The sequence below is a fragment of the Oryzias latipes genome, chromosome 13, assembly GCF_053564925.1.
Source record: "Oryzias latipes strain Hd-rR chromosome 13, Olatipes_Hd-rR_3.1".
Lineage (NCBI taxonomy): Eukaryota > Metazoa > Chordata > Actinopteri > Beloniformes > Adrianichthyidae > Oryzias > Oryzias latipes.
Genome location: NC_136249.1, coordinates 6,899,468 through 6,910,705, shown reverse-complemented (window position 1 = coordinate 6,910,705; position 11,238 = coordinate 6,899,468). Strand labels below are relative to the sequence as shown.

The 11,238-nt window shown below is 40.7% G+C and overlaps 1 protein-coding gene across 1 annotated transcript; it reads right to left on the bottom strand.

The window, feature by feature from the left end:
- Window positions 1–488: 488 nt before the first annotated feature.
- Window positions 489–10,529, bottom strand: siae (sialic acid acetylesterase). Its single transcript, XM_011482947.4, has 10 exons — window positions 10,319–10,529; window positions 10,041–10,202; window positions 7,653–7,807; window positions 7,015–7,153; window positions 6,153–6,321; window positions 5,995–6,080; window positions 5,786–5,919; window positions 5,538–5,692; window positions 2,518–2,704; window positions 489–2,381 (listed from the first exon to the last, which is right to left on the bottom strand). The coding sequence occupies exons 1-10, from the start codon at window positions 10,368–10,370 to the stop codon at window positions 2,100–2,102; spliced, it is 1,521 nt and encodes a 506-aa protein (XP_011481249.2). The 5' UTR covers window positions 10,371–10,529; the 3' UTR covers window positions 489–2,099.
- Between the last annotated feature and the right edge of the window lie 709 nt (window positions 10,530–11,238).

The window sequence follows — 11,238 nt, the reverse complement described above, 5'->3', positions numbered from 1 at the left end:
GATTCAAGTTGACTTTTGTCTAATCCTTTTAACTCTTTTGAAGAGAAAGTAACAATTTGAACTTTTTTCCAATCAGTTGAAAGTCCTCTGTATTAATCCTCATGCTATCCTAGACACTTTACCATTGGGAGTTGGGTCATCTAGACCCACTAGACAGTGCGCTGAACCTTTTTTCTTCAATGATTTGTGATCTTCACTGGTGTCCATGGATTACATGAAATCTTTCCACCTTTATCCACCTTTGTCATGGTAGGAAGAACACGTCAATGTAAGGGTGGGGGGGGGGTCATCTAAGATAGCACAAGGGTTAAATATTAAACTATTCTTCTGTTGGGTTTTGAAAAAAAAAAAAAAAGTGTTGTCCAGCGGTCAAACTCTGATCAGAAGATTGCAGGTTCGATTCCCGCCATGTGTCAAAGTGGCAAGACGCTGATCCCCACATTGCCTCTGGTGGCTTTAGGTTAGAATAGAAAATCTTTATGTAGCACTTTATCCAGACAGAATCAAAAAATGCTTTATAAAAGAAGCATCAAATCCAAACACAGACAATAAAATACAATAATAAAATCAACTAAAAGCTCTTTGGAATGAAAACGTCTTTACCTGAGATTTAAAACAGTCAATCTGAAGCAGCCACAATGGGAGGGCGTTCCAAAGACCAGGAGCAAGTCCTCTAAAGCGGGTTTTTGGAACGCTTCAAAGATTTTGCTTGGAAGACCTCGAGGATCGGGCCGAAGAGAATGGGGTTAAAAGGTCAGAGATGTACGCCGGAGCCTGACCATGCAATGCTCTAGAAACTAAAAGTAACATTTTAAAATCAATTGGAAACTTGACGAGTAACCAATGTCACCATTTCTGGTTCCTGTTAAAAGCCTTGCTGCTGAGTTTAGCTGAAGACAGTTTAGTGTTAAAACAGGTAAAAAGAGTTGCAGTAATCTAAACCAGAAGAAATAACAGCGTTCCCAGGTCAGATTAAGAAAAAATACTTTTTAAATTTGCCACGTTCCTCAGATGATAAAAACAGTTTATCCGTTTTGAGTTACCTTCCAGGGACAAGGATTTGTCAAACACCCCTAGATTTCTGAGGCTTGACTGGACAGAAGAGCTCAGAGACCTGAGGTGTTGTCTGATAGAAGAGATTTTATGTTGTGTTCTCCAAATTTTAGAGTAATGTCATGTTTTAATGCTCGTTAAGCAATTGAACAAATGTTGTGGTTTCTAAGTACTATTTTGCGGGGAAGAACAGTAGAACTGGATATCGTCCGCATAGAAATGATATGAAATGTGGCAGAATTGATTATCTGTTTCCAAAGAGAAATCATATAAAATGACTAAAATAGGGCCAAGGACAGAACCCTGGGGAACGCCACAAGTTATTTCTTTCAATAGCAGAGTATCAGGAATATACAGCCACATTGAAAGCTCTTCCACTAAGATAAGAAATAAACCGATGTAAAACTGACCCAGAGAGACCGTGGTCATTGCGAGGATGTCATGATCTACAGAGTCAAAAGCAGATTTCCAGTGTAAAAGCAGGAGGACAGTATAATGACCAGAGTCAGCTGCAATAAGCACATCATTAGAAACTCTTAGGACAGCTGTCTCAGTGGAAGGGTTCTTCTTAAAGCCAGATTGAAAAGAATCGGATAGATTATGTTCTTCCAGGTACATATTTAGTTGGACCGCGACCACTTTCTCCAAGACTTTAGAAATAAAAAGCTTCAAGATTGTTCTAAGGTTTTTTTGGATCTGATAGGTCTAAATTCGGCTTTTTAAGCAGAGGATTTATTAAACCACTGCCGAAACATTGGTTGGCAGTGGAGCCACCGTCAGTGTGAATGGGACTGACACTAAAGCACCGTGGGCCTTTGAGTTGGTAGAAAAGTGCTATACAAGTATACGCCTTCTACCGATTGTTGAACCAATTTACAAGATAAAATGTGTGGTTCAACTTTGAAAATATTCCTATGTTTATTTACAAAAATAGCATCACAGATTGTAAACATAAAACAAATAATGAATCCCAAATATCAATAATTTGTTCACATTGATTCAGTTTGATGGAAAGCAAACCCTGCACCGGTAATCAACGCTAAAGCTTAGAATAGATTTACTACTTTTGTTTTCCAGATGTTTCTCTTTCCTGCCTCATATTTCTGGACGATAAAAGGAGGTGCGGGTAAAACCCCGTTGGCGGTGTAGACGGGACAGGCTTTCACGCCACAGGGCCAGTCCTTCCAAGCATAACGAAGGGCCGCCACCTCAGACGGCTGACATGACGAGGCGTTTAGCCGCACGGCGGACGCACTCCAGGCAACGACAGCAGCCGGAACCCAGCGGGACGAGGAACCGCCCGGAGCCGTGACCACAGAACAGCAGACCTGTATTCAAAAAAGAAGAAGAAATGATGGCAGGAACAAACAAAGGACTTTTAATCCATGACTGTTGAAAAAAAGGATCTTCTTAAAAATGTTGCCACAATAAGTGACCGCTTTCTGTCCATGCTGCCACCCTTACCTCAAAGACATCTTTGGACGGTCTCACAGAGACTAACTGGTCATAGTTTATCTCAACAAATGTTTCAGAGGCCCATATCAGTTGAGGAAAAGGTCCACGAAAGAGCAGGTCTGGTTCTCCATAGGCCACCGCTCTGGCACCCAGAGTCAGCCTGTAGGCCACATCCTGTTTGTCCCTGGGATGGATCCTGACAAGAAAAACAAAAATGACTTCAACTTTTAAAAGGATGTTGCAGCAGCAGCTCCCACCGTCCAAAAATATGCTTCATAGAAGAATTGGTTCCTCTAAATTGTCCATAGGTGTGAACGTGAGTGTGCATGTGTGTCCTCCGCCCACGAGGGGCCGGGATAGGCTCCAGCAGCCCCGTGACCCCGAAAGGGATAAAACGGGTTTAGAAGATGAATGAATGAATGATATCCAGGTTATCTTGTAGAGGATACAAAGAACTGATCATCTTCTGCACTAACAATTAGATACAGTTTCACTGTTGAACTAATTTGTCACATTTATAAACTTCTTATTTAGGAGTTGTACCGATTTAGCCAATTTGAATGAAATAAGTCACTAAGCAATGAGATCTCACAGATTTTAAATGAACACTTTATAGGAAAAGTTGCAGGGAAAAAAGATTCAATCATTTTAAAAGTGTAATTTTTAAGAAGATGGTTTACTAAACTCAGTTTTTCCATTCTGGGGGGGGGGTGACGTTCTCACAAAGAAATAAAACTCTCTGTGCCCTTCTTCATGTCCCTGTGGGAAAACATGGCAGTGGAGGAGAAATGAAAGGAAGCTAAAACTGAACTTGTTCAGAAAGAATTTCTTTTTTTTTTAATGACGCAATAGTAGAAAGTTGGACTCCAAAACAACCTACACATGTACAAATATGGACGACAAAATGACAGACACAAACATGACACCGCATACATCTGGAGAACAGGAAGGACGTGAGTTCTGCTGTCACTCACAGTTGATGTTCCGTGTTCCTCACAAAACACTCTGGACTTCAGTTGCAACCACAAAGAATTGTGGGATTTCTTAAAAAGAGTGGCATTCTATTCTAATAAGCCCCAGAACTCCTTTCTTTTCTAATTTTTTGTAAGTTGAATTTATTTTGCTCTTTCTAAAGAAGACCAGTTACTTCCAGCTCAAAATGTTTGCTTTAAAAAAAAAATCAGTATGTTGAAGAACAATCCACAAGCAATGTCTGATCTTCAACAGTTTATGTTTTTGAATAAATTAAACATTTTTTTTGAACGTTTAAAGCCATTTCAAGCATTGAAACACAGACCCATCAACCCTAAAACAAATACAGTGATCCCTTGCTATAACACGGTTTACTTTTCACGGTTTCGCTACTTCACGGATTTGCATCGTGCATTGTGTTCTGCATTCTGATTGGCCAAAAAGTCACTCCGCTTCTTCTCTACCTGTGCGTCAATAACGTTGCAATTTAATATGTACATGTATGTAAAATAGCTTGCCATATTTACATTACGACATTGCATTTTCGAGTTTCTCTAAAACCCATAGAAAAAAGAGCAACAACAACTGTCAATCACTATGTTCTTCTCCTGAACAAACACAGCTGCACCGCGGGCTTCAAAAGAAGAAAACACTGCAGAGCGGAGTCAGGATGCAGCGGCTCAGACTGAAGAGCAGTGAAATACACCTGAGTCACTATTTGTCCCACTGTACTTTGTATTTTTTTCATAATCATTTGAAATGTTTCCCGTTTAATCCAATTACTCGAGTTGCGGTGGGCGGGGCTAATCTCCCCAATTTGAAGCCTTCTGTTCACATTGATGATTAAAATTATTATTTGACAGTACAGTACAGAAGTTATTTGTTGAAAAAACGTTTCTAAGGTACTTTTATTTGTGAAACAAATGTTTGAGCCTGTAAATTGGTTTGTTCTTTCTTTTCAATGTATAATAGAGTATTTAATTGTTTATTAATTGTAAAACAAAATAGAGGTTTCTACTTCACGGATTTTGCCTATCACGGGTTATTTTAGGAACGTAACCCCCGCGAAAAACAAGGGTTTACAGTACTCCAAAAACCACTAACATACCGGGTCTTCTAAGGAAGCAGTCTTTTTTCATACTTAGGCCCATTCCTTCTGACTTTGGTGGTAAGAATTCTCATCTTTGCTGCACAAATTCCATGATTCCAGTAACTACGACTCAACATCTGGTCTCTGTGGAGCCAATGAGCTCAATCAAGGGCTTAAAAACAAAACAAAAAAAGGTCAAGCGTGCCGTGCAGGGGCCCAAAGTTAAAAACAAAAACACTGCCGCAAGGAACTATGGGAAGTTTAATCATTTCCCCAAACCCTGGCTGAAGTAAACTGTCAAAAGGAACAGATTACAAAAGCTGACAAAGCATTAGGAAGTAGCTAACCCATAGTGGAAATGTTATGTTTTAAAAATAAAAGCATGGACACTGTTCCCTAATTCATCACAAGGGAGGTGAGTTCTATAAATAACCAGTAATTGGTGACACCTGCAAAATAGAATCACAGATGTTTTAAGACTATGACCCCCCCCACCCCCCCCCCCCCCTCCACTACACACTTTAAACAATGGTCTCAGAAAAGAACGAGTTCACACTTTTGTCTCTTGTTCAGTTCAAACCTTCATAGAAAAATAAGTCCAGTATTATGGGACGAAGACAGAGAACTGATCCCCATCAAAGGTTTTCTAAACATGTAAGGGGCTGGACACGTTCAGCACAGGGGACACGGGACCGGAGCTTGATTGACAAGGTCTACAGCCAATCAGGAGGCAGAGCACCGTATGCTGTTTAAAAAAGCATTTGAAACCATAAGGTGAATGGCGGCATAGTGAGGGAAGTCTGTAAGTTTGCCATGTTAACATTACAGTTTGAGTAAACCCAGCTGATGAGACAAACTCATGTTATATCATTTTTGTAAAATTTCACAGCTAATAAACTGAGTTTTACTGGTATTTAGTTCATCTAGAATTCAGACGACTGTAATCGGCTGAATCGCGTGTCCTTACGTGCCGTAGGGCGACGCCTCATCTGGCAAATCAAGAGTCACAGCCATGAAGGTTTTCTTCATCGGGTAGTTCGGAACGAAGCCCACGTCTGCGGTTTGGTGCCAGCGGATGTCAGGAAAGCCGTCGTCTGTGGCGCCTTTGTTGTTTGTGCACAGCTGCACTTACAGAAATCACGTCCATCATGTGTAAAACAGATACAAAGGCAGTCCGCTTCTAAACAGACATATTTTCAAGAAATATGACCTTACTTGAACAAACCCAAAGGGGAAGTCATCTGCAGTCTGTCCCCCTGAGCCGCTGTGAAACGCCATCCTCCAGTCATCGATCATAGCGGGGAAGGAGCAGTTGTACTTGTTCTTATTGTAGTCTGCATTTGCTTCACCTGCAAGTATGAAAAGTGACAGTCTGTACCCGAGTTTCCTGAACAGAACTCTGCTGAGCTCTAGATTACATTTACCTTGATACCAGATGGCTCCATAAATGGTCATGGTCCGAAATGGGTGGATCATTGCGTTCCACAGGACAGAGCTTTTCTCCTTAGTACTGGGATCATGCAAAAGCAACATTGCAACTCTCAAAACGCAACTCAGACTGCAACGTTGTGGCATTCCTGACCTGTTCTCAGTTTGCTGCAGTCCACACTGCTTCAAGGCTCTCGGTGATGACCAGGCTTCCACTGATGTGCCTCCCCAGCAGGATTCCACCAGCCCGATGGGGTACTTCAACTTCTCAAACATGTAGCGTCCGAAGAGCCAGCACACAGCGGAAAACTCGGACAAAATCCCTGCAGGTGAATGCGGCAGAGTCAACCAAGCAGTAAGGGTTAATGGCATACGAAGTGTGCATTATCACTTTTTAACGCACGCCGTGGAAGCCTGAACTGTCCGACGCTACCTTCCGCGAAGAGCGTTAAAAAGTAATAACGCTTATACCATGGTCACTAACAAAAGAAATAAATAGTAACCAGTTTTTAGTCCTCAATTCTTGTTTTTTTCTGATTTGGATCGCTTTTCTCCCAAAAAGTGGACTATTTGTTACGTGCTGCCGGGCTTTGTCATGGTAACGTGACAAGGCCCTGCAGCACGTAACAAATAGTCTGCGTTGCACCGCACCACCGCTGCAGTCAAGATTCAGCTATATAAAGCGATATATATATATATATGCTGATCGTCCCGATGGGTTGAATAAAGTATCAGTTCAGAAAGAAAGTTCACCTTTAACCGCTTACCGTTTTTGTCCAGATGATGAAGCTAAAGGTTGTTTTAAAGAACCCGGCGCTGTGGTATATCAATTTTTAATGCACACCCAGAAGCCAATCAGAATTGAGTATTCACCCGGACCATGGTATAAGAATAAATAAAAAATAGACTAAAATAAAATCATTTCTGCAGCGAATGGGGCTATTTTAAAGTGAAGAACTGTTTAATTAAACATTTTAAATGTTTCTAAGGAATAAAGGAAAAGTGTCTCCTCCTACTTGCAGAAGGCACAGACCAGGGCAGCTCCACTTGGATTAAATCAATCAGCTCTGTTTCGCTGGAGTTCAACGCTGCCATAAATGTCCTCACATGAGGATATTTAGCAGAAAGTGCCAGCTCCTCTGACGCATTAAAAACCTTTAAGAGGGGAGGAAAGAATCATCACTGATAAACAAAATGAGGATAAACATTAGAATTTCAAGAAGCAAATGGACTTTAGTGAATTCTTTAAGGTAAATACAGCATGATTCTTATATTACTTAAGACCTGTGTTCTTGTAGCATTTTTCTGACAATGGAGGACATGTGTAAAGAAATTAAAAGAGCCCATTTTATGTAAAATAAACTTTTTGATCTTTTAAGTGTGTCCTCACTACAAACAGCCTCAAAGTGGTATTTTTGATCCATTCATGCCCAGTATTCCTCTATAATCTGCTCTCTGAAAACCAGCCCCTCCCAATCCATGACGAAGAGCGAGTTCTCACATTGTGACATCACAAAATGAGGAACCGCCCCCGTTTACTTTAGCTAAAAACACCATAATTATAATTAAAAGACTTCTGGGAACACTTTTACATTAGGTCCAAAGATGATCAACGTGACTTTAAAGAGGAGACTAAGAGTCGGTCTCAAAGTACCTGAGATGTTTTGAAGTACATGTTGCTCTGGCCTCCACACAGCCAGATGTCTCCAAAGAGCACATCAGTCAGAACAGCTGTGCTGGACGGAGTGCTTGCAGTCACATTGTAGGGACCGCCAGCGTCAACGGGATCCAGTAGGACTCGCCAAATACCTGTGAAGAGGCAGCGAATTGATTTCCAGACACCTTTTCTTCATCTACGTTTTAAAAGCTTGTCTTACAATAATAATACTACAAACTAACACAAGATGTTTTTTCCCTTTAAATGACATTTGTTACCCTCAAGAACTCAAAGTGTTTCAGGACAGAAAGGGCCCTATAGTGCAATGCAGGATCACATTATTTACAACTATGGAAGATCCTTTTATGTTTCTATGGTTACGACCTAAAGAGGTGGTTAAAATCCCCTTTGGCTGGGCTCCCATGTGCTGCCATGCTGCAGTAAAAGACTAATCACTGAGAAAAATCCCTTTATTTATCTCTTCCTACACTAGCTGCTTCAAGCAAATACAAACTCTTTAAAGTTATCTCTTTGCAAGCTATAAAAGCATAATAATATAAATAAAAGTATCGTGTGAAGTCTATTTAATTCATTATATTTAGTGCTGCTTCAGGCAGAAGAAAACTAAAGATCATAACACCTAAAAACCTACAAAAATAGCCAGACAAATTAAATACTTGGGCATAAAAACCAAAAATTGTGATTTTTTTCCCACTCAGATCCTCTCTTGAACTTCAGTAATGTGTTCCCAGTGAACTTTTGATTAGGATTATGCAGTTTTGGGGGAAAATTTAAAATAAAGAAATAATTATACATTTTTTATGACAGTTGTTGCAGAGTAAGCCTGCCCTCATCTCCCATCATCTCTCCGTTTACACTCCCTCTCCTGCTAGCTTACAGCTCTTCACAACCCCAGCCGAACATTTGCAGTGCAACAAAAACGCGAGGCACGTCAGAGCTTTCCAGTTGGACAGGTTGGATCCGGATTCCAGCTCAGACAAGGAAAACAAAGCCGTCTGTGGATCCGTTTGACTGCAAGTAGATCCATCAGAATGGAGCGGATTGTAGATTTCACAGAAGAGTTTTCAAACAGCCTTTTTTCGTCTGCTCCTGATTCACAAAGATTTGCCAAAAGAAACACTCAAAAATGCTATTTTAAGCTTAGTTTTCTGTCCTGCAACAGAAAAGGCCACAAGAACATGATGTTAAAAAAAAAAACAACACTTCATTTTGGGCCGGTCTTAACACGGAAATACACAGCATGTGTCATTCTGTACAGCTTTTCCTGTGATGGTTCTTCTGATCAGACACATTCAACAACCAATTTAGAAAGATAGAAGTGAACTTTTAAGGAAAAATTTTAGGATGACAACACACTTTTTAAAAATTTTAAATAAATGAATAAAAATGAGCCAAACTGGTCCAAAACGTAAAAACAAATTCATAGTCATGACGATACAAGTTCTTCTTTCTCTTATAGAAGAAAAAACAAGACATGAGATAGAAACAGGAAATAGGATGGGAGTCACGTGGTGTACAGTGTTGCCAGATTGGGCGGGTTTCCGCCCAATTGGGCTTCTTTTGGTTATGTTGGGCGGGTAAAATTGGCATTGGGCGGGTCTATAAAATTTGGGCTGCTTTTCAAAATATTTAGCGGTTTTATTGTCATTATTATTATTTTTCTTATTATTTAAAATATTAAGTAAAAGTATACTAATTAATATATAGCCTAAAAAAAGCATTGTGAATATATGAAACATTACAGTAATCCCCCTGTTTAGTTCTCCCTTCCCCCCCCCCCGTGAATAACAAAAATCAGCGAATAATTGACGCTGTTTTAAAACTCCCAGAGCCTCTGCAGAGTCAGAACCCTATTCTGCCGTTTGGGTTCATTTCCAAAAGATGGAGATGCTGCAGGGCTTTTATTGGCTTTTATTAACCTTGTCAGAATGGTTACAGCTCGAACAAAAATAGCGCAGCCTGCTTATACACTCAGCCGGAGGAGAACGTTCAGCCAACGCGCACCCAGGTAGGCCCCGCCCCCTCTAATCCACCAGTCACCAGCCCACCGCTGATTGACATACTCTGTGGTCCAGCAACTGGCAGTGGCAGAAAGAGGGGGGCGCCATCTAGAGTACACGATACGAGAAACCTATAACTGGATTTTCTGTACTTATTTTATAAAAAAAAATATTATAACAGACTTATTATATAATAATTTATTATTATTGCGTCATTTTTTATTAGGCTACGGCTATACTTTTACGTTCAACATTAGGTTTTTGCTAGGTTGAGATTTGGGCTTGTTTTTATTGAGGTGGGCGGGTTTTACGATGAGTTTGGGCTGGAAACTGTCGCTCAGATCTGGCAACACTGGTGGTGTACCTTGAGTCGCTGAGGTGCACGCGCGTTTCTGTTTGACTGGACCGGACAGGAAGACGGTGACCGTTGCCCCAGCAGGAGCGTATCCCCACAGCACGGCTCTCTGCGGGGCTTTCTGTAGCACCATGTCGTCTCCATAGTAGGAGGCAAAGCGCAGGTTGCCGTCTGTCCAAAGACATTTTCATTCTTTCCTCGGTCGGATTTTTATCCAACACCGAAGGAAAAGCCTCGTTAAACTAGCTTAAAAAAAGTCACGCGGCATGATATTTGGACGAACTCACCGCAGCCGCGCAGAGCAGCGAGGAGGAGAACAACGGCAGTGAACGGAGCCATGACGCCGCTCAAATAGTCGTTTATCACAGCAGCTGTTCGTCCACACAAAGGATTAGGAGCAGCACCTTGAACAGGATCATTAGCAGCTTGAAAACATTTGCCTTTCGAACGGGTTTATGGTATCGTCGCGTGACGTCATGGGAGGTGCGCCCCACCTTCAAAATAAAAGCACGTTTTTTTTACCAAACGCATTCTAGTGGTGAAATCAGCGTTCAATAGGATGTTTAACTGGTCTTAGCAGGTATAAGGATTTGAAATTAAATAAATATTTAATGTTCTTATGTGTTCGTTTCAAAATGGGCACATTTGAAAATAAACAATTGCTCAAACAGGTTACTTTTGTTGATGTTCCTTGTTTCTCTTCCACTACTATCACTACGACTGTGGAGGCAGAGCAGTGATCAAAAGGCTGTAGGTTTGGTCCCTGCCTGTCGACACGAGTGAATAGTAATATGAATAAGAACTAGAGGTGTGATGATTAATTGAATCAACCAGATTGATTTTTTTGAGGCGCGTTGTTAAGCGATATCGACCTATACCATTATAAAAATCGTTTAAAAAAAACGATTGTAATGGAAACTAGCAAATATCATTTGGATTGAGGCACTGTGGGTTTATTTTACTATAATGTAAAGATGAACAAGTGCCATCACTTGGAACTTGATGAAACTAACGTGAATGGATTTTCCATTTATTCTTGTTCACTTGTTTGTACACAGGTTTTATTAATACTTGATTATCTTACAAGAAAAACAAGGAATGTGCTGAACTTCACCTGCACTGTTCAGTTCCAGGTATTTCTCTCTGAGTCACACTGGTTGAAGTTTTGGCTAAAGATGACCTGGATCCACTTCAGATCAGTGAATCG

Coding starts and splice junctions, on each gene's coding strand:
- siae (XM_011482947.4), bottom strand. CDS start 10,370: ATGGCTCCGTTCACTGCCGTTGTTCTCCTCCTCGCTGCTCTGCGCGGC. Junction 6,322..7,014: donor CTGGTCTGTGCCTTCTGCAA/GTAGGAGGAGAC, acceptor ATTCACCTGCAG/GGATTTTGTCCGAGTTTTCC. Junction 6,081..6,152: donor CTGCAGCAAACTGAGAACAG/GTCAGGAATGCC, acceptor GCATGATCCCAG/TACTAAGGAGAAAAGCTCTG.